General features: G+C 41.8%; 1 protein-coding gene across 1 annotated transcript; it reads right to left on the minus strand.

Moving 5' to 3' along the window:
- Positions 1–10,901: 10,901 nt before the first annotated feature.
- On the minus strand, positions 10,902–26,793 carry LOC106600709 (histone acetyltransferase KAT8). The gene is made up of 11 exons (XM_014192275.3): positions 26,390–26,793; positions 25,971–26,045; positions 25,655–25,833; positions 25,452–25,505; positions 23,512–23,676; positions 23,221–23,310; positions 22,819–22,959; positions 22,105–22,198; positions 21,558–21,708; positions 13,488–13,642; positions 10,902–11,173 (listed from the first exon to the last, which is right to left on the minus strand). The coding sequence occupies exons 1-11, from the start codon at positions 26,718–26,720 to the stop codon at positions 11,109–11,111; spliced, it is 1,500 nt and encodes a 499-aa protein (XP_014047750.1). The 5' UTR covers positions 26,721–26,793; the 3' UTR covers positions 10,902–11,108.
- Between the last annotated feature and the right edge of the window lie 739 nt (positions 26,794–27,532).

The following is a 27,532-nucleotide window of genomic DNA, read 5'->3' on the forward strand; positions in this document are numbered from 1 at the left end:
GGACACGTGCACCACTTAAGTCGGAAATGTCCGAGTTTCCTTGATCCGACTAGCACATGAATGCAGCAATATGCACTATCGCATGTCAGATGACGACACCATCATGACGTAATACAAGCGTCATCAAGGGCCAAATTTATCCATAGCCCAAGGTTTGTCTCATTTAATTCTCATCTATCAATGAAGCAAGAAATTAGGATTTCCATCTGCTCAGGAGACCATGTGTCAAATACTTGAGTTGCCACAAAAGTAGACAGAAATTTTAATAGAACAGTAATTATATTAAACACATTTTCTCCTTTATTAGAAATGGTCCAGAATCATAATGTCTTATGTGGTATAAAAAATGAATAATTCTAGGCAATTGTGTATCCTATGGAATTGGAAAAATCATTTTCACACTCAAAAGACTCAATCACAGACTGCCACCAGGTAACATAAAAAATGGCTTTGGTGGGGCAGGGGTGTAATAGGGTGTTTTTCTTGAGTCATGCACATTGCTGAATGGAGGGGTGTCAAAATTTCCCATGAGTTTCAAATTATCTCAGTCAAAACAAACAAGTTTTACACACCCAGATAAAAATAAATTCTCACATGTTATGTTTCAGGTGGATTTTCAGTATGTCGGTCAAGTCTAATTGTCATTTTAGGTATTGGCCTTAGAACCATCTTGGTTAAGTGGGTGTTTGTCAGGCATGTTTAAACCGTTATTGTTTAACAAGACCAACATTTAGGCTATTGGCACTGAACCAGAACATGGATGGTTTCTTCATGGCTTCTTCATGTAATCATTTTCATATGAGCTGTTTGACACCATACTGACGCGGTAGACTATGGAAGGCTAAATTACATCCTACTTAAAACATTTCATGTTTTATACATAGTTTCACTTATGCTTACATGGTATGCATCTTGTTTATATCAATTTGGATGTTTAGTGCTTGTACAGATGCTGTTTATGGTTGTCAAACACCGTTGTATGCACATGTACTGGATGTCTGAAGTCTAGTATATCTACATATTTACTGCATCTTTGCAGGTTTCTGTAGGCTGGGATGTTTTGCGGCCTATATGGCCAGCAGTAGTGAAGCCTGGGTGTATCCTAGTACACAAGCCCCACTGGCTGCTCTCTGTGTGGTCCCACCTATGAGCTGGGCCTCTGGCTCTTATGAAATCATCGAAGGCAAACATCTTGGCGTAGACTCCAGGCCGGTTGCGCTGAGCACAGCCCAGTCCAAAACTCACCACCCCAGCCTGGATCCATGTCCCATTTCCTATGGAAGAGGGCCTCCAGAGACAGAGCAGAACAAAAACATGTTTAGAGACTCAAAAATGTGTGTGACTGTGTGTTTGCCAAGGGAATTGGAATGTTTAGCTTGTTGTGTCTGGTTGTGTGTCCACAGGATGTCTACCGTCTCAGAGTCGTAAGACTGGATCTGATACATCCTGTGACAACAAGTCTGCTCCACGATGGGCACTGCCCTTTCCTGTAGAGCTCCTGCACCCGACAGGGATACTGTTGGCAGTCAGGGTATGGGTTTGGGGAAATGGAAGAGACAGTTATAACAATGTTACTATCAGGGATGTGTACCGGTAAAGAACGTGGGATAAATCCTGAACGCTGGGTGGTGAGTATTGTAAACGTTAACAACACCAAGGTGTGTGGCGTATTCCCTTTCCATCATCCACTATGTTTAGGGTGTGTGTCATGACTTGCCCTTTTGGGTGAGGATCATAGGCGCCAGATTCCCCCCCCCCCCCCCCCCCCCCCCACCAGTTTTATGACAGTCGTAAATACCTGCAGGAACGCTCTCTCTCCCACACAATGAAAGGGAAGTTAAAAATCCCTTTGTTACAACAGAGAGAGATTTAGTAGTACTATGACATTCAAGATAGGATAATGAAACAATATGTCTTTAATCCAAGCAGTTGGAAGGGTCCTTGGGCTAATTTGTGGTGTAAACTAAGGACAGTATAACAACATAACTGTATCTCAATGTGTATATTTCCCAGTTGTCAGGTTCACATCCAAATGTTGTGGATCTTATATGATTAAATATGAAACTATTTGTGAGAAGATGAATTGCGATCTTAGCCTTTTAAATGAGAAAATGTTTTTTCATATGATGTTTATCCAGTCAGTAACCACGCCAACGTGAGCACAGACATTATGCCAAACGTCATGGAACACCCCTTTTTCCAGAGTGCATAAAACCCCTCGTGAAGAATTAACATATCAGACCAAGCAGGCGAACGTCACGAATGGTTAGACTCTACAAGACCAGTACCCGGACAGTGTAAGCTGAAAGGTAGAAAATGGTGAAGAAGATGAAGACTACACAGGAACGTTCAGTCTGCAGCTGTTTAAGAACTTTAGTCTAGTAAACTTGACTGAGAACCATTGGTTGGTACTCTGAAAGATCCATTCAAAGAAAATTCCCCTATCAAATGACCATTGGTATGTCTGACATATACATAATAACAGAGCCCACTGAACATGCTAAAACTACGAAAGACTTTGATCTCTGCTGTTCAATGTAGAGACAGCAAAGACATACACACGTAAATATGTACATTGCAATTCTTTCGAATGAGCGGACATTCATGTGCAAGGTATTCGCATTTCCATGAGCATAGTTCTCAGCTGTATGTACGTTAGTGAAGTCCTTTATCTTTTCCTCCCTCTCTTTCCTACATGCCTCTCACATTCAGTGTTGCCAACTAATTTTCAGGGGAAGTTGCTAGAGGCAGGTTGATTTGTTGCTAAATGACGTTGTGATGTCATTGCGTGATGACGTCATTACGTATTAACGTAAAACTGCGTCATTATGTAGAATACCCAATAACATTACTCAAATTGACTGGCCATCTCGGCGAAAAATATGATTTGACATTTGTTAGTTTAGATTTGTTTATCACATTTTTATATGTAAAAGTAATATAAACACAACAGATTTTATATGATCAGATATTTTTATTTTTAAACCCAATACATTGAATTATTGAACAATTACATTACACTGAAGATATTTCAACTTCATGTGTAGACGATAAAGGCTACACTTACAACTCTGCTTGGCTGCCAAATGTATAGGTGTCCCCATAATAATACAATTGAGGAAGTGTGATCATAATCATTATTTTAGCAATCCACAGTAGACATCTTTCCTAATGAAAATGCCCCCATCCTGCTGATGTGAGCTGCTGAACAGCGCACTTGCACTTGAGATGTGTTTATGGATGAGAAAGTGAACTTGCCATTTCCAAAACTTTAGCTCAGTGGGGATTCGAGAATTCCCTAGTTATGTACTGTACATCTTCTGTGTGTTTGTTATGGTTTGTGACAGTGTGCTGCTTTATGTACGAATAGGTTGTCAGAATGAGTGGCACGTTATTAAATTAAGTTTACATCCACCGACACCATTTCTTGCTGTGCCTGGCGAACCACCAGTCCCGTGGAATAACTGGCTCGAAAGTTAACACTTTTCTCGAAGCTAAGGACTTTTCTACAATCTCCGACAAGCGGAGGACAGCACTGTTCCTTGACTGCCTCGGTACGGAGGTACAGAGGATTTTCAGAGCGCTTGGATCGGCTGCTACATTCACCGCTGCAGTCAGCATCCTACTGAACCACTTTGCCAGGAAACAGCGAGTGCTCTTCTGACGTTACCGGCTACAGAAAAGACACCAACGGCCGGTGAGTCAAATCAAAGCTACATGGCTAATCTGAGGGACTTGGCTAGCTCTTGTAAGTAGAGGGCACTTCATGATGAGACCATCAGGGATCAGCTGATAGTGGGGATGTTATGCAAAAAGACAAGGGAGAAACTGCTTTTGGAATTGGGCAATTTACAACTTGGAGCTATTAAAATAGCACTCCAGGTTGAAAGCGGCTTTTGAATGGTCTACTACAGAGTTTGTAAACCCAGAGGCGCAACGTAGAAAAACTTCTTGCAAAGCAGACCAGGCCGGGGTTTGGGGTTAGAGAAGTCAATGAGAGAAGTGAAACATTCCTCCTTAGTTGTTAATTTTCTCAAAATCAACAGGCGCAACCTAGATTCGAGCCAATGTCTTAAGTAGTTGAAGATTTTAGTACTCCAACCTCGTGAAAGTGACATTTTTGTCAAAAACAACTTTATATCGAAGGCGTGCCTTTGAGTTGACGGCCTGCACATGCGCAGTTCGGTGCAAGATGACCGTTAGACCCGGTGGCGTGTTTCTACGCATGAGTTTAGCTAGCCAACGTTGCCATGACATCGCCTACAAGCGTGATTGGGGATTTCTATTGGAGAAGCAGTTTCTACTTATCTCCATACTGTACGGTCTTTGGCTCACTATGCTAACAGACAGCTCTGCAGCATTCACTCATCCCCCAGCCATTCTCACACAGCAGCTTCAGCCAGCGCAAGTGCACTACAGCGATCACAAAGGTCACTTGGGAATAGTGAAGGTCAAGCAGCGATGTCGAGACCTCATGTGGTGACAAGGCTTCGACCACGACATTGAAGCCCTGGTCAGGGAGTGTACTGTGTGCCTCCCCACCGCCCCTGTAGCCTCTCGCATGGCCGTCCCGCCCCTGGAAAGGACATCCATTTGGACATCTGTGGTGAGATCCATGGGAAAGCAGTCCCTCACCACCAGCGCTTCCTGGTGGTGGCATATGACCATCCTGTTCGCAAGGTGGGTTCTGCCCCTCACCACGGACAATGGGTCCCAGCTAACCTCTGCCGAGTTCTCTTCCTACCTCAGCAACAAGGGAATCAAACACATCCGCACGGCCTACGACAACCAACAAGCTAACGGAGGGGTGGAAAACTTCAACAAAAAGCTGAAGAACGGCATCAGAGCACACCTAGTCCATGGATGCATGTTCCAAACCGCTGATGTGATTCCTGAACCAAACGCTAATGCACTATAGAGCAAGCAAAAACACAACACAGGTTTCACCGGCATCTCTCATCACATCAGTCTGCCTCAGCGGTGCAACAAAATGGCCTCAATCTGGTCAGAACCCTTCCAGGTTGTTCGACAACTGGAGCCCACCACCTTTATGCTGAGCAATCGATCACATGGGCACCAGCCACCTCAGGAAAGTCCCTGCCCCTCATGGAATGTAAATGTCCACTCTTCTCTTATGGGCAAGTACAACACGGACATAAAGAGAAACCACCCGATGTCCCTCCTCCACCACTACCACCCGAGCCCAAGCCTCTGTGACGCAAGCAGTGGTGGCTGAAGATAGGCCTGTGCGGGCACGGATTCGCCCTGCTCCTTTGGACGAATACATAACCTCTTTTCACACTTTGGCTCCGTTAGGCTTCTTAGCTAACACAACAGGTTAATGAACTGAACTGTTGTTTAAGGGTGTACTGTACGTCTTACTGTGCAGTTATTATGGTTTACAATGTGAAACCGTGCAGACGTGTGCTCTTCCACAGCTAAGCTAGATATAGCAGCCCTGCTTTATGAGCTATTGCCTACATCAACAGCTAGGGTTGAATTAAATAGGACTTTGCCTAGGCACAACACTTTATTGCACATTTAACTATAATTAATTGGAACAAAATGTAGCATATAAACAAAAGTATTCACTGTGAATGTTGATATGGGCTTTGTTGCGCTGGATAAGTGTCTGCTTAATGACTAAAATGACTTAAATGTCAATTACCCTCCTCTCTCCCAACTGGCCCAGAAACCAACAACCTTGATGTGATTTGCATGAGGTCAACTTTGCATGCCCGCTGATTTGCATTGACAGGTTCTAGACAGGTTCAGGATTACTCCCATTACTGATCTGTAGCTTAATAGGAACAAGTAACCCCCACTAAGTTGATCTTTCATTCACTCCTCTGTTCCTCTACAAAGCCCTTTCTCAACAATACTCCTCGCTTCAGCATCACTCCATCCTATACAAGAACTAGACTAAATGTTCACTGTAATCACTGAAGTTTTTGGCATTGTTTAAATGTGCCCTGAGGTTAGGAAGTTGGGGGATCAACTCCATATAAATGCCCATGATTTTGGAATGAGATGTTCGGTCAAGTAGTGTATGTGAAGTATAACAGATAACTACTTTGTATATTTCGGACAATATTTCTAAAATAGGTGATTCAACCAGGATAAATTGCTGAGACAACCCAGGTTGGATCCCCTCCAATCCCACAGGCAGTAAGTAGTCTTACTTGGGGAAGCAGTGAACGGCGCACAGCTCCCAGTCCCTGGTGATGAGGGAACCCCCACATACATGTCCACTGGCCCCCATCTGAATGTCCGCCTGCCACGGCCATGCTCCTTCTCGAGCTGCACTTCCTCCCACAATGCAATTCCCCAGGGGAGGCTGTCCAAATTCTGAATCAATCAATCACATTTATTTACAAAGCCCTTTTTACATCAGCCGATGTCACAAAGTGCTATACAAAAACCCAGCCTAAAACCCCAAACAGCAAGCAATGCAGATGTAGAAGCACGGTGGCTAGGAAAAACTCCCTAGAAAGGCAGGAACCTAGGAAGAAACCTAGAGGAACCAGGCTCTGAGGGGTGGCCAGTCCTCCTCTGGCTGTGCCGGGTGGAGATCAAAGAAAGGGTCCCATGTTATTTTATTAAACCCGAAGTCCAGCCCTAGTTATGTCACTGCCTAAATCATTATCTTTTACTCATGAGACCAAAACCATGCCTACTCAAGACTAAAACTCTTGTTTATATAGCTATCTAAAAGCTTAGCAGTAAATGTCCAAGTTGATTTATAGTGGAATGTCTAACTAATCTCTTATCTCTTACACTCCCCTGCAGAGTTCTGTCTTCACAGTCACACATTTCTCAGGCAGAGAGCCTAGAAAAGTACTGTGGAAAAATATTAAACCTCATAATGTATATATATTGTTCATCTGTAGTGTAGGACCCTGTAAATGTAAGGAGGGAGGGGTCTTATAACCCCTCCCCTTCTATTAATACAACATAAGCATAATCAATTATTATAATACATCAAACATTTGGTACAGCCCCTATCATGACCCCTAGGTGAAGCCCCTTCAATTGCCAATGGTGATTCTAACATGATTTGACTCAGGGGTGTGAATACTTATGTAAATGAGATATTTCCAGATTTAATTTTCAATACATTTACAAACATTTCTTAAATCATGTTTTCACTTTTTCATGAAAGGGTAGTATGTAAATGCGTTAAAAAAGTGATTTATTTATTTGGGCTGTAACAATGGGACTCCTTAAATCTTTCTCAGATTATTACCAATCCCACAAGGTATGACTCCAAACACCTAGAAAAGGCTACTCTCCTTGATGTTATCCTCACAAATAATCCTGGTGTTTTCTGTAATGACCTTAGTGATCACTGTTTTACAGCTTGTGTTCGTGATGGCTGCTCAGTGAAACGACCTGTCCTGATTTGTCATCGACACTTGCTAAAAAACTTTAATGAGCAAGCCTTCCTTCATGAACTGGCCTCTGTAAAATGGTATAGAATCAGCTTGATCCCCTCTGTTGAAGAGTGCTTGGACCTTCTTTTTTGATATTTTCAGTGGTATTGTTAACAAACACGCCTCCATAAAGAAAATTAGAATTTAAAACAGGTTCAGCCCCTGGTTCGACCGTGATCTTGCAGAGTTACTCCACCTCAAGAATTGCATTTGGCAAAAGGCTCGACACACGGATACTCAGGCTGACTGGCTATTGTTCAGGCAAATGAGAAATAAGTGCTCTCAGACTATCCGGAAGGCCAAGGTTAGTTACTTTATGGAGCAGTTCTCTCTCTGTGGGTCTAACCCCAAGAAGTTCTGGAAAACGGTTAATGACCTGGAGAATAAACTCTGCTCCTCAAAGCTGCCCATGTCCCTTAATGTTGATGATGTGGTTGTTACTGACAAGAAGCACATGGCGGAGCTCTTTAAACACCACTTAGTCAGGATTCCTATTTGACTCAGCCATGCCTCCTTGCCCGTCCAACATTTCCTCATCTCCCACCCCTTCTAATGCGACTTTCCTCGATGCTTCTCCCTCTTTTTCCCCTGCACCGCTACAAAGTTTCTCCCTGCAGGCGGTCACTGAGTCTGGGGTGCTCAAGGAGCTCCTTAAACTTAACCCCCAAAAAACATCTGGGTCAGATGGTTTAGACCCTTTCTTCTTTAAGGTTGCTGCCCCTATCATCGCCAAACCTATCTCTAACCTATTTAACCGGTCTCTCCTTTCTGGAGAGGTTCACATTGCTTGGAAAGCAGCCACAGTTCGTCCTTTATTTAAAAGGGGAGATCAAACTGATCCTAACTGTTATAGGCCTATTTCTACTTTGCCCTGTTTATGAAAAGTGTTGGAAAAACTTGTCAATAATCAACTGGCTGGCTTTCTTGAAGTCTATAGTATTATCTCGGGTATGCAATCTGGTTTCCGCTCAGGTTATGGATGTGACACTGCAACCTTAAAAAGGTCCTCAATAATGTCACCATTGCCCTTGATTCTAAGCAATATTGTGCTGCTATTTTTATTGACTTGGCCAAAGCTTTTGATAAGGTAGACCATTCCATTCTTGCGGGCTGGCTAAGGAATATTGGTGTCTCTGAGGGGTCTTTGGCCTGGTTTGCTAACTACTTCTCTCAAAGAGCGCAGTGTATAAAGTCAGAAAATCTGCTGTCTCTGCCACTGCCTGTTACCAAGGGAGTACCCCAAGGCTCGATCCTAGGCCCCACGCTCTTCTCAATTTACATCAACAACATAGCTCAGGCAGTAGGAAGCTCTCTCATTCATTTATATGCAGATGATATTCTTATACTCAGCTGGCCCCTCCCCGGATTTTGTGTTAAATGCTCTACAACAAAGCTTTCTTAGTGTCCCACAAGCTTCGCTACCCATAACCTTGTTTTGAACATCTCCAAAACAAAGGTAATGTGGTTTGGTAAGAAGAATGCCCCTCAGGTGTTATTACTACCTCTGAGGGTTTAGAGCTTGAGGTAGTCACCTCATACAAGTACTTGGGAGTATGGCTAGACGGTGCACTGTCCTTCTCTCAGCACATATCAAAGCTGCAAGCTAAAGTTAAATCTAGACTTGATTTCCTCTATCGTAATTGCTCCTCTTTCACCCCAGCTGCCAAACTAACCCTGATTCAGATGACCATCCTACCCATGCTAGATTACGGAGACATAATTTATAGATCGGCAGGTAAGGGTGCTCCTGAGCGGCTAGATTTCGGCCATCAGATTTGCCACCAATGCTCCTTATAGAACACATCACTGTACTTTATACTCCTCTGTAAACTGGTCATCTCTGTATACCCGACCCACTGGTTGATGCTTATTTATAAAACCCTCTTCGGCCTCACTCTCACATATCTGAGAAACATACTGCAGCCCTCATCCTCCACATACAACACCCGTTCTGCCAGTCACGTTCTGTTAAAAGTCCCCAAAGCACACATCCCTGGGTCGCTCCTCTTTTCAGTTCGCTGCAGCTAGCGACTGGAACGAGCTGCAAAACACTCAAACTGGACAGTTTTATCTCAATCTCTTCATTCAGACTCAATCACGGAGTGGCTGCTTTGTGTGATGCATCATTGTCTCTACCTTCTTGCCCTTTGTGCTGTTGTCTGTGCCCAATAATGTTTGTACCATGTGTTTTTGCTACCATGATGTTGTCATGTGTTGCTGCCTTGCTATGTTGTCTTAGGTCTCTTTATGTAGCGTTGTCTCTCTTGTTATGTGTGTTTTGTCCTATATTTATATTGTATTTAAAAAAATATATATCCTAGGCCCCCGTCTCCGCAGGAGGCCTTTTGGTAGGCCGTTATTGTAAATTTGAATTTGTTCTTAACTGACTTGCCTAGTTAAATAAACACAAAATGTGGAATAAATCGAGGGGTATGAATACTTTGAGGGCAATGTAGTTAGCATTGGCTTGCAAAAATACCTCTTAACTTCCTTCATACTGGACACAGAGACATAAAAATGGTATCACGAGTTCATCTGACTCTGGGGAAGTTGATAAAGGGCCTCATTGCCAAAAATCACAAAGTATTCCTTTAAGGCAGTCCTGAAACAGTGCAGCTCAGCAGACTAGTAAGTGTTTGCCTAATGACTCACCCGGACTTTAATGCTGCTGCTCTATTGATCGCTACATACATTCAATCAATCTGAAACTGTGACTTCAAAATGAGTGGGGTTGTACAAATCAAATGCATCAGCTATTGGATCGAACAAATCTAACCAATAAGAGTATTAAAGTTGATAGCATCATTATGTAGGCCGGCTTTGGCCAAACCCATCTGTTCCTGGGACCAATCAGAATGTGCTCACGTTCTAGAAATCGTCGAGAAGGCAAATCCAGACTCATGGTGGAGAAGCGTCAGTTGGCCAGAGCGATGTGGATGAGTTGCCAGGAAAAGTGTACCGGTATTCAGGTGTGTTAGAGCAGGGGTAGAGCAAAAGCCTGCAAACCTAACACTCTAGGAGGAGTGTTGTACACCCCTGCCTTCCCATTCAATTCCTTTAAAAACTTCTTATTATCCCCATGACAATATAGACAAAGTCTTAGGGGAATTTGTTGAGAAAATACCTAACACCTCCATGTGAAATCTAATACCAACTGCTTTCTCTCACTTCATGTCATATATCACTTTACACAATTGAGTAACAACTGTGCACCATATAATACCATTGTCATTTAATTTTTTTTTAATAACAATACTGACCGTTTTTTTTTTTTATTGCATCCATGATTGTTATTACCAGTATTTTCAAAGCATATAGGAGTAGTCTTCACTCAGTCCTCATAGTAGTTGCTTCAGGTGCCTTTGCACCCCAAGGGAAAATATAACTAAGAGAAACACTGCTATTGAGTTAAGTAGAAATTGTCTGTACAAATCACTAAGTTAAAGGAAAGAAAAAAGACCACCCAAGTGAATATCACTATTCTTGTTTATTAAAAAAAAATATGAAAAAAATGAAAAGACAAAGACGCTAGTGATGTACATGTTGGTTCCTCTTTACAACAAATAGCTTAAACTGGGGACAAAGAACAAGGGGAGGGAAGGAGGCACTTCGAGAACAAATACCATGCGTGTGGGTTGGTTGGGTGGTCTGGCATGATGTCACTAGCACCTCCCCTCACTTCTTGGAGAACTTGGCTTGCTTATGTTTGGGCGGGGCCCACTTCAGACACACGGTGTCAACTGAGGAGACAGAAACACTCTGGTCAGGCTCTCTCACACACACACACACACACACACACACACACATTGTAACAGTGTTACTATGATATCATCCTCACGAGACAACTGCATACTGTATACTAGTGCTGAGCGATTACTGCTTTGAGGTTGGTTTGGTTTTGGTACAATTACAACAACAAAAAAGAAAGTATTTGTTTTAACATTGAATGCTGTAACACAGAATAAAACAATTAATAAAAAGTCTCATGACGGTAGTGACGGCCCATTACCGCTTATCACACACACACATCATTTATTCGCATGACTTTACTTCAATAAAATATTTCAATTGTGTATATTACATTTGTTTTATAACTTTATTTAATTCCAAGTCATCATCTCATCTCTAAAGAGCTGCTGCTTACGCTGTCTGAATTATGATTATTAAAAATAAAATAAAAATTAAATACTATTTTATCAGTTCTTCAAAGTACAGTGTATTCAGATCCCCTTGACTTTCCACATTTTGCTACGTTAGGCTAATTCATAAATTGATTTAATGAAAAAATCCTCAGCAATCTACATAAAAAACCCCATAAAAACAAAGCTAAAAACAGGTTTTTTGAGCCAATTTATTAAAATAACAGAAATACCTTATTTACATAAGTATTCAGAACCTTTGCTATGGAACTCGACATTTACGTCAGGTGCATCCTGTTTCCATTGATCATCCTTGAGACGTTTCTACAACTTGATTGGAGTCCACTTGTGGTAAATTCAATTGATTGGACATGATTTGGAAAGGCACACACTTGTCTATATACTGTCCCACAGTTGACAGTGCATATCAGAGCAAAAACCCAGCAATGAGGTCGGAAGAATTGTCCGTAGAGCTCCAAGACAGGATTGTGTCGAGGCACACATCTGGGGAAGGGTACCAAAACATTTCTGTAGCATTGAAGGTCCCCAAGAACACAGTGGCTTACATCATTCTTAAATGGAAGAAGTTTGGAATGACCAAGACTCTTCCTAGAGATGGCCACCCGGCCAAATTGAGCAATCGGGAGAGAAGGGCCTTGGTCAGGGAGGTGACCAAGAACCCAATGGTCACTCTGACAGAGCTCGAGAGTTCCTCTGTGGAGATGGGAGAACCTTCTAAAAGGACAACAGTCTTTGCAGCACTCCACCAAATCAGGCCTTTATGGTAGAGTGGGCAGACGGAAGCACATGACAGCCCGCTTGGAGTTTGCCAAAAAGGCACCTAAAGACTCTCACACCACAAGAATAAGGATTCTCTGGTCTGATGAAACCCCCACTGGTAAGATTTGTTTTTGCAAAAAGGAACAATTTTTTGTGGCCTTGATTCCATCTGAAATACACAGCAAAATGATAGAATACTTTATAAATTTTACCTCACAGATTTGAAAAATGTGTTTTGCTATTGTGTAGGAAGACATGACTTTAAAATTTAAAATTAAGGAAAATGTATGAACTCTGGGTATTGTTATTTTATATTGTCTAGGTTTAGACCTATATGATCAGGACTATTTTCTAAGAGAGAACATTAATCCTTCAACATTTTACCTGTCTTAATTACAGGCATTTCAGTTTCTTATTTTGAATACATTTGCAAAAATTTCCAAAAACCTGTTTTCGCTTTGTCATTATGGGGTATTGTGTGTAGATTGCTGAGGATTTGTATTTATTTAATGCATTTTACAATAAGGATGTAACGTAACAGAATGTGGAAAAAGTCAAGGGGTCTGAATACTTTTTTTTATACACAATAGCAAAACACATTTTTCAAATCTGGGAGGTAAACTCTATAGAGTATTCAATCATTTTGCTGTATATTTCAGATGGAACCATGGCCACAAAAAATGTATTCAGTCCTTTCTGATAAGTACTTACAAATGAGGGGACTATGGGCTTGTCCCAAATGGCACCCTATTCCCTATATAGGGAATAATAAAAAAGTGGGTGCTTACATTTGTTCTATTTCACACATGTAGTGTATATTAATGTGCATATAATCGGACATTTGTTATTTGCATATCCCTGAAACACCATCGGAGAGGGAGGTCAGCGCCAGGGATCAGCCATTATTGACTGCAACCCTGGAGCAACTAGTGCCTTGCTCAAAGGCACAGACACATTTTTCATGTAGTCGGCTCAGGGATTCGAACCAGCGACCTTTCAATTACTGGCCCAACATTCTTAACCACTGGGCATTATGGCTCTGGTTAAAAGTAGTGCACTATATAGGGAATAAGGTGTCATTTGGGACAGAGCTTATGAGATGTGAAAAGGAGAAGTGAAAATGAAACATGTCTACCTGTGATTGGCGGCTTCTTGTACTGGGCGCTCTTGAGGTGTTCCTCAACCAGTTTGGGCGTGACACATATGACATGCTGGCCCTTCCAGTATTTCACCATGTTGAGGGACTGTAGCGTACTGATGATGTCACCCTGGGTAATACTGGTCATCTGACTGTGGAGGGAGGAGAGCAATGAGAATCTGGGGCTGAGTGTGTGTGTGTGGTCAAATGTACAGTTGAAGTCGGAAGTTTACATACACCTTAGCCAAATACATTTAAACTCCGTTTTTCACAATTCCTGAGATTTAATCCTAGTAAAAATTCCCTGTCTTAGGTCAGTTAGGATCACATTTTAAGAATGTGAAATGTCAGAATAATAGTAGAGAGTGATTTATTTCAGCTTTTATTTCTTTCATCACATTCCCAGTGGGTCAAAAGTTTACATAAACAATTTAAAAGCAATACTAATTGAGTGTAACTTGGGTCAAATGTTTTGGGTAGCCTTCCACAAGCTTCCCACAATAAGGTGGGTGAATTTTGGCCCATTCCTCCTGGCAGAGCTGGTGTAACTGAGTCAGTCCATTTGGAAGACCCATTTGCGACCAAGCTTTAACATCCTGACTGATGTCTTGAGATGTTGCTTCAATATATCCACATTATTTTCCTTCCTCATGGCGCCATCTATTTTGTGAAGTGCACCAGACCCTCCTGCAGCAAAGCACCCCCGCAACATGATGCTGCCACCGTGCTTCATGGTTGGGATGGTGTTCTTTGGCTTGCAAGCCTCCCCCTTTTTCCTCCAAACATAACGATGGTCATTATGGCCAAACAGTTCTAGTTTTGTTTCATCAGACCAGAGGACATTTCTCCAAAAAGTACAATCTTTGTCCCCATGTGCAGTTGCAAACCGTAGTCTGGCTTTTATATGGCAGTTCTGGAGCAGTGGCTTCTTCCTTGTTGAGCGGTCTTTCAGGTTATGTCGATATAAGACTCTTTTTACTGTGGATATAGATACTTTTGTACCTGTTTCCTCCAGCATCTTCACAAGGGGCTTTGCTGTTGTTCTGCTATTGATTTGCACTTTTCGCACCAAAGTACTTTCATCTCTAGGAGACAGAACACATCTCATTCCTGAGCAGTATGACAGCTGCGTGGTCCCACGGTGTTTATACTTGCATACTATTGTTTGTATAGAATAGCATGTTACCTTCAGGCATTTGGAAATTGCTCCCAAGGATGAACCAATTTTTTTCCTGAGGTCTTGGCTGATTTATTTTGATTTTCCCATGATGTCAAGCAAAGAGGCACTGAGTTTGAAGGTAGGCCTTGAAATACATCAACAGGTACACCTCCAATTGACTCAAATTATGTCAATTAGCCTATCAGAAGCTTCTAAAGCCATGACATCATTTTCGGGAATTTTCTAAGCTGTTTAAAGGCATAGTCAACTTAGTGTATGTAAACTTCTGACCCACTGGAATTGTGATACAGTGAATTATAAGTGAAATAATCTGTCTGTAAACAAATGTTGGAAAAATGACTTGTGTCATGCACAAAGTAGATGTCCTAACCGACTTGCCAAAACTATAGTTTGTTAACAAGAAATTTGTGGAGTGGTTGAAAAACGAGTTTTAATGACTCCAACCTTAGTGTATGTAAACTTCCGACTTCAACTGTATACAACTATGACGTGGGAGTACTTGACATACACTACCGTTGAACAATTTGGGGTCACTTAAACCCTTTTGGAATTATGTTAGCACAGCTGAAAACTGTTGTGCTGATTAAAGCAGCAATAAAACTGGCCGCCTTTAGACTAGTTGAGTATCTGGAGCCTCAGCATTTGTGGGTTCGATTACAGGCTCAAAATGGCCAGAAACAAAGGACTTTCAGTCTAGAAACTCGTCAGTCTATTCTTGTTCTGAGAAATGAAGGCTATTCCATGCGAGAAATTGCCAGAAACTGAAGATCTGGTACAACGCTGTGTACTACTCCCTTCACAGAACAGCGCAAACTGTCTCTAACCAGAATAGAAAGAGGAGTGGGAGGCCCCGGTACCCAACTGAGCAAGAGCACAAGTACATTAGAGTGTCTAGTTTGAGAAACAGACTCCTCACAAGTCCTCAACTGGAAGCTTCATTAAATAGTACGGGCAAAACACCAGTCTCAACATCAACAGTGAAGAGGTGACTCTGGGATGCTGACCTTTTAGACAGAGTTCCTCTGTCCAGTGTCTGTGTTCTTTTGCCCATCTTAATCTTTTCTTTTTATTAGCCAGTCTGAGATATGGCTTTTTCTTTGCAACTCTGCCTAGGTCAGCATCCCAGAGTTGCCTCATCACAACATGCCATTGGAACACAGGAGTGATGGTTGCTGATAATAGGCCTCTGTAAACCTATGTAAATATTCCATAAAAAATCTGCCTTTTCCAGCTACAATAGTCATTTACAACATTAACAATGTCTGCACTGTATTTCTGATCAATTTGATGTTATTTCAATGGACACTTTTTTTGTTGCTTTTCTTTAAAAAACAAGGACATCTCTAAGTGACCCAAAACCTTTCAACGGTAGTGTATGTACAAGTGAATGCTGGTGTACCTATGTTGTGGATTTGCAAGTGGATGGATATTCACATACAGTACCAGTCAAAAATGTGGACATCTAATCATTCCATTTTTATTTGTTTTTACTATTTTCTACGTTGTTGAATAATAGTGAAGACATCAAAACTATGAAATAACATATAGAATCAGGTAGTAACCAAAAAAAAGTGTTAAATAAAAATATATTTATATTTGAGATTCTTCAAAGTAGCCACCCTTTGCCTTAATAACAGCTTTGCACACTTTTGGCATTCTCTCAACCAACTTCATGAGGTAGTCTCATGGAATGCTTTTCCAACTGTCTTGAAGGAGTTCCCACATATGCTGAGCACTTGTTGGCTGCTTTTCTTTCACTCTGCGGTCCTACTCATCCCAAACCCTCTCAATTGGGTTGAGGTCAGGTGATTGTGGAGGCCAGGTCATCTGATGCAGCACTCCATCACTCTCCTTCTTGGTTAAATAGCCCTGACAAAGCCAAGAGGTGTGATTTCAGTCATTGTCCTGTTGAAAAACAAATGATAGTTCCACTAAGCGCAAACCAGATGGTATGGCGTATCGCTGCAGAATGCTGTGGTATCCATGCTGGTTAAGTGTGCATTGAATTCTAAATAAAAATCAGACAGTGTCACCAGCAAAGCACCCCCACAAATCCTCTTCCATGCTTCACGGTGGGAACCACACATGGAGATCATCCGTTCACCTACTCTGCGTCTCACAAAGACACGGAGGTTGGAACCAAAAATGCCAAATTTGGACTCATCAGGACAGATTTCTACTAGTCTGATGTCCATTGCTCGTGTTCCTTGGCCCAAGCAAGTCGCTTCTTCTTATTGGTGTCCTTTAGTAGTGGTTTCTTTGCAGCAGTTCGACCATGAAGGCCTGATTCACACATTCTCCTCTGAACAGTTGATATTGAGATGTGTCTGTTACTTGAACTCTGTGAAGCATTTATTTGAGCTGCAATTTGAGGCAGGCAACACTAATTAATTGGTCCACTGCAGCAGAGGAAACTCTAGGTCTTCCTGTTCTGTGGCAGTCATCATGAGAGCCAGTTTCACCATAGCGACTGCACTTGAAGAAACTTTCAAAGTTCTTGAAATTTTCCAAATTGACTGACCTTCATGTCTTAAAGTAATGATGGACTGTCGTTTCTCTTTGCTTATTTGAGCTGTTCTTGCCATAATATGGAATTGGTCTTTTACCAAATAGGGCTATCTTCTGTATACTATCTTCTGTATACTTCTGTATATTGGCTAGGCCAATCCAGGACCTTAATGTGCTTCTTCTTGAGCCACTCCTTTGTTGCCTTGGCCATGTGTTTTGGGTCATTGTCATGCTGGAATACCCATCCACGACCCATTTTCAATGCCCTGGCTGAGGGAAGGAGGTTCTCACCCAAGATTTGACAGTACATGGCCCCGTCAAATGATGCGGTGAAGTTGTCCTGTCCCCTTAGCAGAAAAACACCCCCAAAGCATAATGTTTCCACCATGTTTGACGGTGGAGATGGTGTTCTTGGGGTCATAGGCAGCATTCCTCCTCCTCCAAACACGACGAGTTGAGTTGATGCTAAAGAGCTCCATTTTGGTCTCATCTGACCACAACACTTTCACCAGTTGTCCTCTGAATCATTCAGATGTTCATTGGCAAACTTCAGATGGGCATGTATATGTATTCTTGAGCAGGGGGACCTTGCGGGCGCTGCAGGATTTCAGTCCTTCATGGCGTAGTGTGTTAGCAATTGTTTTCTTGGTGACTATGGTCCCAGCTGCCTTGAGATCATTGACAAGATCCTCCCGTGTAGTTCTGGGCTGATTCCTCACTGTTCTCATTATCATTGCAACCCCACGAGGTGAGATCTTGCATGGAGCCCCAGGCCGAGGGATACTGACAGTTCTTTTGTGTTTCTTTCATTTGCGAATAATCGCACCAAATGTTGTCACCTTCTCACCAAGCTGCTTGGCGATGGTCTTGTAGCCCATTCCAGCCTTGTGTAGGTCTACAATCTTGTCCCTGACATCCTTGGAGAGCTCTTTGGTCTTGGCCATGGTGGAGAGTTTGGAATCTGATTGATTGATTGCTTCTGTGGACAGGTGTCTTTTTTACAGGTAACAAGCTGCAGTTAGGAGCACTCCCTTTAACCTCTCTAGGGTATGTGGGACAAAATCGTCCCACCTACGTAACAGCCAGTGGAATCCTGTGGCGCGTTATTCAAATACCTTAGAAATGCTATTACTTCAATTTCTCAAACATATGACTATTTTACACCATTTTAAAGACAAGACTCTCGTTAATCTAACCACACTGTCCGATTTCAAAAAGGCTTTACAACGAAAGCAAAACATTAGATTATGTCAGCAGAGTACCCAGCCAGAAATAATCAGACACCCATTTTTCAAGCTAGCATATAATGTCACAAAAACCCAGAAGACAGCTAAATGCAGCACTAACCTTTGATGATCTTCATCAGATGACACACCTAGGACATTATGTTATACAATACATGCATGTTTTGTTCAATCAAGTTCATATTTATATAAAAAAACAGCTTTTTACATTAGCATGTGACGTTCAGAACTAGCATACCCCCCCGCAAACTTCCGGTGAATTTACTAAATTACTCACGATAAACGTTCACAAAAAGCATAACAATTATTTTAAGAATTGTAGATACAGAACTCCTCTATGCACTCGATATGTCCGATTTTAAAATAGCTTTTCGGTGAAAACACATTTTGCAATATTCTCAGTAGATAGCCCGGCATCACAGGGCTAGCTATTTAGACACCCAGCAAGTTTAGCACTCACCAAAGTCAGATTTACTATAAGAAAAATGTTATTACCTTTGGTGTTCTTCGTCAGAATGCACTCCCAGGACTTCTATTTCAATAACAAATGTTGGTTTGGTTCAAAATAATCCATAGTTATATCCAAATAGCGGCGTTTTGTTCGTGCGTTCAAGACACTATCCGAAAGGGTAAATAAGGGTTACGAGCATGGCGCATTTCGTGACAAAACATTTCTAAATATTCCATTACCGTACTTCGAAGCATGTCAACCGCTGTTTAAAATCCATTTCTATGCCATTTTTCTCGTAAAAAAGCGATAATATTCCGACCGGGAATCTGCGTTTAGGTAAACAGACGAAAGAAAATAAAGCATGGGGTCGACTCGGGCACGCGCCTAAGCCCATAGTACTCTGATCGGCCACTTACCAAAAGCGATGTGTTTCAGCCAGAGGCTGCCTCGATATCGTTCAGCTTTTTCCCGGGCTCTGAGAGCCTATGGGAGCCGTAGGAAGTGTCACGTTAGAGCAAAGATCCTCAGTCTTCAATAAAAAGAGCCCAGATGAACAACAACTTGTCAGACAGGCCACTTCCCATATAGAATCCTCTCAGGTTTTTGCCTGCCATATGAGTTCTGTTATACTCACAGACACCATTCAAACAGTTTTAGAAACTTTAGGGTGTTTTCTATCCAAAGCCAATAATTATATGCATATTCTAGTTACTGGGCAGGAGTAGTAACCAGATTAAATCGGGTACGTTTTTTATCCGGCCGTGTCAATACTGCCCCCTAGCCCTAACAGGCTAAGAGTGTGCTCCTAATCTCAGCTCGTTACCTGTATAAAAGACACCTGGGAGCCAAAAATCTTTCTGATTGAGAGGGAGTCAAATACTTATTTCCCTCATTAAGAACGAAACAAATTCCACATATACAATTTTAACCTCTCTAGGGTAGGGGGCAGTATTTTCACATCCGGATAAAAAACGTACCCGATTTAATCTGGTTATTACTACTGCCCAGAAACTAGAATATGCATATAATTGTTTGATTTGGATAGAAAACACCCTAGGGTTTCTAAACTGTTTGAATGGTGTCTGTGAGTATAACAGAACTCATATGGCAGGCCAAAACCTGAGAATATTCTGTACAGGAAGCGCCCTCTCTGACCATTTATTGGCCTTCAACACCCTCTTTATTGAAAACAGAGGATCTCTGCTGTAACGTGACACTTTCTAAGGCTCCCATAGGCTCTCAGAAGGCGCCAGAACGCTGAATGATGACTTTGCAACCCATGGCTGAAAAACAGTAGCGCATTTGGATAGTGGTCGATCTGAGAACAATGAGACGGGTGCGCGCGTGCACGTGAAGAGTCCATTTTACATTTTCAGTCTTTGAACGAAAAAGACGTCTCCCGGTCAGAATATTATCGCTATTTTACGAGAAAAATCGCATAAAAATTGATTTTAAACAGCGTTTGATATGCTTCGAAGTACGGTAATGGAATATTTTGAATTTTTTTGTCACGATACACGTCCGTGCGTCACCGTTCGGATAGTGTCTTGAACGCAAGAACAAAACAGGATATTTGAACATAACTATGGATTATTTTGAACCAAAACAACATTTTTGGATGAAGTAGAAGTCCTGGGAGTGCATTCTGACGAAGAACAGCAAAGGTAATCCAATTTTTCTTATAGTAATTCTGAGTTTAGTGAACGCCAAACTTGGTGGGTGTCAAATTAGCTAGCCCGTGATGGCGAGCTATCTACTCAGAATATGGCAAAATGTGCTTTTGCCGAAAAGCTATTTTAAAATCGGACACCGCGATTGCATAAAGGAGTTCTGCATCTATAATTCTTAAAATAATTGTTATGCTTTTTGTGAACGTTTATCGTGAGTAATTTAGTAAATTCACCGGAAGTTTTCGGTATGTTTGCTAGTTCTGAACGTCACATGCTAATGTAAAAAGCTGGTTTTTGATATAAATATGAACTTGATTGAACAAAACATGCATGTATTGTATAACAATGTCCTAGGAGTGTCATCTGATGAAGATCATCAAAGGTTAGTGCTGCATTTAGCTGTGGTTTTGGTTTTTGTGACATTATATGCTAGCTTGAAAAATGGGTGTGTGATTATTTCTGGCTGGGTACTCTCCTGACATAATCTAATGTTTTGCTTTCGTTGTAAAGCCTTTTTGAAATCGGACAATGTGGTTAGATTAACGAGAGTCTTGTCTTTAAAATGGTGTAAAATAGTCATATGTTTGAGAAATTGAAGTAATAGCATTTCTAAGGTATTTGAATAACGCGCCACTCGATTCCACTGGCTGTTGACTAGGTGGGACGATTTCGTCCCACATACCCTAGAGAGGTTAACAAGGCACACCTGTTAATTGAAATGCATCACAGGTGACTACCTCATGAAGCTGTTTGAGAGAATGCCAACAGTTTGCAAAGCTGTCATCAAGGGAGGCTACTTTGAAGAACCTCAAATATAAACACTTTTTTGGTTACTACATGATTCCATACGTGTTATTTCATTGTGTTGATGTCTTCACTGCTATTTTACAATGTAGAAAATAGTAAAAACTAAGAAAAACCCTGGAATAAGTAAGTGTGTCCAAACTTTTGACTGGAACTGTACATGAGAATATATTTATGGTGAGGTGGAAGAGGTTACGTGTGTGTACGTACCTGAGGTCCTTGATGGAGAGCGTGCCCCTGAAGTCCCTGAGGATCTCCAGCAGCACCCAGGACCAGTAGCTCCTGTAGCTCAGCTTGCCCAGGTCTGACAGGGGCTTCTCTGGAGAACCCACTGTACTCTCCAATTTAGACAGCTCATAACCTAGAGAGAGAGCACATGTGATAGTGTGTGTTAGAGCTGGGACGATAAACCAAAAATCATCGTCACCAACCAAACCGGCCATTTATCAACAACATCTTACTGATATCGATAATAATGATAAGTAGCCTTTACTAGAAATGTGAAGTTTGAAATGGAATAGGCCTAAGCCGGCTAATATGAGCTATTGCTAATGGGAAAATTGATAACATTCAATGTAGTAGTAGTAGTTGTTTAAGGGGTATAAAAAATACAATTATTAAGCACAAATAATTTTAACTTCTCACAACTTATCATTAACCTAATAATTCACTCAATTTATCGTAATATGGATTTTTGTCCATATTGCCCAGCTCTAGTGTGTGTGTGTGTGTGTGTGTGTGTGTGTATCCCACTCACTGAAGGCTATGAGGAACTTTCCGTATCCTCTACGCTGGTAGGGCGGGAGGGTGAGGATACACGCCACGTTATTCCCATCTGGAGATTCTTTCTCCTGTGGAACACAAAAAAACAGGCTCAGCTTTTGTAGGCCAACACTATACCAGTTATCCATTCTCCTAAAACAATGAACACTTTCCTTCAGATTTCAGACTTTCCTCAAGACACAAGACATTTTTAGGTCCAAACGGCTTCTTAACAGCTTCTATCCCCAAGCCATAAGACACCTGAACAGCTATCCAAATGGCTACCCGGGCTATTTGCATTACATGTAGACATTACCTCGACTAACCGCATTGATTCTGTACCGGTACCCCCTGTATATAGCCTCCTTACTAATATTTTATTGTTGCTCTTTAATTATTTGTTATTTTTCTATAATATGTATTTATTGTTTACTTTAGTTTATTTAGTAAATATTTTCTAAACACTTATTTTTTTCCTGCATTGTTGGTTAAGGGTTTGTAAGTAAGCATTTCACTGTGTTCGTTGTATTCGGCGCATTTGACAAATACAATTTGATTTGGATTTGAATGACAATCATGAATGAAATATGTTACTAACACCCCCCCCCCCCCCCCCCCCCAAAGAAACCAGCTACATTACAGATATACATTTTTTCTTTGGACAACTAGACACCGATATCCCCATCCCTGTACTGGGACCAGTACTTACTTTGGAGAAGTATCCCACTATGTGTGCTCCCTGCCTGTTGACTTCAGTCAGGATGTAAAAGACAAAAGGCTCCACGTCAAAGTACAGCGTCTTGTGGTCCAGGAAGAGCTTGGCCAGTAGACACAGGTTCTGACAGTAGATCTACAGAAAGAGACATGGGTCAGTATTATCATCCGTGGGTTTGTTTGTTTATTTTAATACACTTTGCAGTTGCTCAATGAAGTTGAGTCAGGTGTGAGTGCTGGGCTGGAACAAACATATGCAAAATCAGGGGTACCCCCAAGACCTAAGTTGAAAGGTCAAGGTTGTTCTTGTTCCCAGTTAACTAACACCTGTTTAAATTGCTTTCGGGACACAGTTTGGGGTAATTCTCTGTGGTCTGGTCCTGCCTCGTGTCCTTACCTTGTGGTCGCGACCGTCCACTTCGTACACAGAGATGTTGCTCCGCCTGTAGATCTCTTTCCCAGGAGGCTGCCTCCACTGACATTGGGACTGGAGGAACAGATAGAGAGAGGAAAGGTAGCGAGAGGAAATAGAGGTGGAGAAGGATAAAACAAGTATGTGGTTCAAAGCATTTCAACTGTATATTGGTCAATTAGGAGTGCTAGTCTCAAATGCTAGATGGTAATAAAAGTCAACAGCAATGTTGAAGCTAACAGTGCTTTTAAACTGTTGAAGCTGACAGTCACTGACCAGGTGGTATCTGAAGGTCTTCTCGTACTTCATGTACTTGAGGCAGTACTCGCAGATCCACAGCTTGGGCTGCTTGCCGTAGTCCTCTGGGAATGGGGAGAAATACCAGGCGTCAATCTCGAAGTTACCAATCTGGATCTTGTCCACGTACTTCACTTTAGTAATCTGGGAGAGAGACAGGCAAGGACACATTTATACTTTCCTCCCCCCTTCTCTAGGAATTGCATTGTTTTCCTACTACATACAGTACGAGTTAAAAGTTTAGACACCTATTTATTCAAGGGTTTTTCTTTATTTTACTATTTTCTACATTGTAGAATAATAGTGAAGACAACACTATGAAATAACACATATGGAATCATGTAGTAACCAAAAAAGTGTTAAACAAATCAAAATATATTTTATATTTGAGTTTCTTCAAATAGCCACCCTTTGCCTTGATGACACCTTTGCACACGCTTAGCATTTTCTCAACCAGCTTCACCGAATGCTTTTCCAACAGTTTGAAGTAGTTCCCACATTATGCTGAGCACTTGTTGGCTGCTTTTCCTTCACTCTGCGGTCCAACTCATCCCAAACCCTCTCAATTGGGTTGAGGTGGGGTGATTGTGTATGACAGGTCATCTGATGCAGCACTCTACCACTCTCCTTCTTGGTCAAATAGCCCTTACACAGCCTGGAGGTGTGTTTTGGGTCATTGTCCTGTTGAAAAACAAATGATGTTCCACTAAGTGCAAACCAGATGGGATGGCGTATCGCTGCAAAATGCTGTGGTAGCCATGCTGGTTAAGTGTGCCTTGAATTATAAATAACTCACCGCCAGTGTCACCAGCAAAGCACCCCCACACCTCCTCCATGCTTCACGGTGGGAACCACACATGGAGATAATCTGTTCACCTACTCCGCGTCTCACAAAGACACAGCGGTGGGAACCAAAAATCTCAAATTTGGACTCATCAGACCAAAGGACAGATTTCCACCGGTCTAATGTCCATTGCTCGTGTTTCTCAGCCCAAGCAAGTCGCTTCTTCTTATTGGTGTCCTTTAGTAGTGGTTTCTTTGCAGCAATTCGACCATGAAGGCCTGATTCACGCAGTCTCCTCTGAACAGTTGATGTTGAGATCAAATCAAATGTATTTATATAGCCCTTCTTATATCAGCTGATATCTCAAAGTGCTGTACAGAAACCCAGCCTAAAACCCCAAACAGCAAGCAATGCAGGTGTAGAAGCACGTGTCTGTTACTTCAACTCTGAAGCATTTCTTTGGGCTGCAATTTCTGAGGCTGGTAAGTCTAATGAACTTATCCTCTGCAGCAGAGGTAACTGGGTGTTCCATTCCTGTGGCGGTCCTCATGAGAGCCAGTTTCATCATAGCGCTTGATGGTTTTTGCGACTGCACTTGAAGAAACTTTCATAGTTCTTAAAAATCCGGATTGACTGACCTTCATGTCTTAAAGTAATGATGGACTGTAGTTTCTCTTTGCTTATTTGAGCTGTTCTTGCCATAATATGTACTTTGTATTTTACCAAATAGGGCTATCTTCTGTATACCACCCTACCTTGTCACAACAACTGATTGGCTCAAACCCATTAAGAAGGAAAGAAATTCCACAAATTAACTTTTAACAAGGCACACCTGTTAATTGAAATGCATTCCAGGTGACTACCTCATGAAGCTGGTTGAGAGAATGCCTAGTGTGCAAAGCTGTCATCAAGGCAAAGGGTGGCTACTTTGAAGAATCTCAAATATATTTTTGATTTGTTTAACACTTTTTTTGGTTACTACATGATTATTTCATAGTTTTGATGTCTTCACTATTCTTCTACAATGTAGAAAATAATACAAATTAAACAAGAACCCTGGAATGAATAGGCGTCCAAACTTTTCACAGGTACTGTATATCAAAAGGTGATTAACATTATAGCTACACACACTTACCGCCTCATGCTCCTTCTCCAGGGCAGCTGTGGTGGGGTCCATCTCTGCGTACGTCTGGAGGGAAAGAGGAGTTCCATTAGAAAACAGAACAGAGGGAGCCCATTTACATCTGAATCTAACTCATCTGACTGACAGAAATTGACAATGGGGATCTGATCCCCGCTGTGGGGGTATGTAGTCTAGAACCTCCTGCACTAGCCTACCTTCTGCACGTGGTTGATCTCATCATGTTTGCGTTTCTGGTTGCGGGTGATCTTCCTCTCAGGCTGCTCCCCCAGCTCGCCCCCTCCTCCACCCTCAGCGATTTTTGTCACTGCATCCTTTGCCGTCTTGGTCAGTGCCAGGCGAGCCTTGCCCACCCACTCATCCAGACGTCTGTTAACTACAGGGCCAGGGGAGAGGTAAAGAGAGGATTGGAGGAGGAGAAGGAAGAAACGATAAAGGGAGGTGGAGGAAAGTAGAAGGAGAGGTGTATGAAAAGATATGAGCATGGAAGTGCTGTGTGTGTGTCCCACTCACATCCAACATAGTGTACGTAGAACTCCTCTCTGCCCTCCTGTTCGTTCAGCCTGGACTGGATAACCTCAGCAGAATCTGAAAGAAAGAGGTTGAGTTTTACTGGATTAACTGTAGCCATCTCTGTAAAAAGCACATCTAGCTTGCCAACTATAGCTTACAGCTCATAGAGCTTGATGGGCTTGAATGTAAACAAACAAAACCACAATTTAACATATCTAATGGTCAAGAAGCAAACTTGATCTTGAGATCACCAACAGCGTCGATAAAAAAAACCTGCAGTTAGTCACGAAATGTTTCTATATCAGTCTTTAGATGAACGCAGAACAAGTCGGGACGCATTGATAAATAGTGCTCTGGCCGCTGCCTCACAGCCTTTTCAAACGTAGCTAACTAGTATAAGTTTATAAACAAATACTTACGCCATGTCTTGTCGGCTCGCTGACATAAATACGTCTCTCCGATTTCGACTGAGACCTCTTGCTCCCTGCCCAACAACACTCCTTCCCCGTTGCGCTGAGGAATCGAGCCCCCGGCTTCTCTTTCCCGATCGATGGCCTCCGACTCATCCTCCTCCCCGCCACTGCCGTTAGATGAACAAGGGGCTTGTATTCCGGCGTCCAAGTCTTCCCGGTCCGTTACGTTGTGTCCTGGGTCAATTTCAACGTCCATTCGGTCCTCTGGAAGATTGTTGTTATAGTTATTGTCTCGAATATGACGCTCATTCGTCGTTAGCACTGCTCCGGCAGACATCTTGTCTTATTTCAAAACACTGCCCCGGACGATGTGAGTTTGCGTAGTGCAGAGGGGGGCGTACACGACTCTTCTTAGCAAGTTTCTCTTCTAACAGATCTAGGATCAGATTATCTACCCCCAGGGTTGGGTATGTTACTTTCTAAATGTAATCCGTTACAGTTAAATTACCTGTCCAAAATTGTAATCAGTAACGTAATTTTTGGATTACCCAAACTCAGTAACATAATCGGATTACATTCCGTTACTTTTAGATTACTTTCCCTTTAAGAGGCATTAGAAGAAGACAAAAATGTATGTTACCAATTGAACGACATCTATTGCAGGATAAATCAATGTTAAAGTTTACATAGCTGGCCATATATGGATGTTACATTTTACTTTATGGGTTGGTTATGTTGGCTTCTTCTAACCCATTGCTTTCTACTACATATAATAATACAATTAAATTATATCTTTACATTAAAAACCAAAGTCTATCAGCATTCCAGTCATTCCAATAAATGTTATACCCCTTGATCTTCAAGAATAGGACTTGGAAATATGGAAGTATAGATTAGCCTAATTGTTTTACCTGAGCATGACCTCAAAACTAAGGACTTATTAGCCACCCCTCCTCATTATTTCTGATTTTGTTGTCATGGAGGACTGATTGGGCTCATTGATTCGAGTTGAAAAATAAATGCTGCCCTCATGAAATGGCATGCTTTGAGCACTACAGAAAAGTGCTATTTACATGTGAAAAAATGAATGCCATATGCTGCATTTGCTATAGGCCTATTGTTTACCTTTTTGTTGGTGACACTTTGATA

Source organism: Salmo salar, chromosome 03 (assembly GCF_965601325.2).
Source record: "Salmo salar chromosome 03, fSalSal1, whole genome shotgun sequence".
Lineage (NCBI taxonomy): Eukaryota > Metazoa > Chordata > Actinopteri > Salmoniformes > Salmonidae > Salmo > Salmo salar.

What these genes read in the sequence shown, in the direction of transcription:
- LOC106600709 (XM_014192275.3), bottom strand. Translation starts at nt 26,720, where the DNA reads ATGTCTGCCGGAGCAGTGCTAACGACGAATGAGCGTCATATTCGAGAC. An exon ending in AGATCAACCACGTGCAGAAG is followed by an intron (nt 25,506 to 25,654) that starts GTAGGCTAGTGC and finishes CTTTCCCTCCAG; the next exon opens with ACGTACGCAGAGATGGACCC. An exon ending in TGGACGGTCGCGACCACAAG is followed by an intron (nt 22,960 to 23,220) that starts GTAAGGACACGA and finishes CTCTTTCTGTAG; the next exon opens with ATCTACTGTCAGAACCTGTG.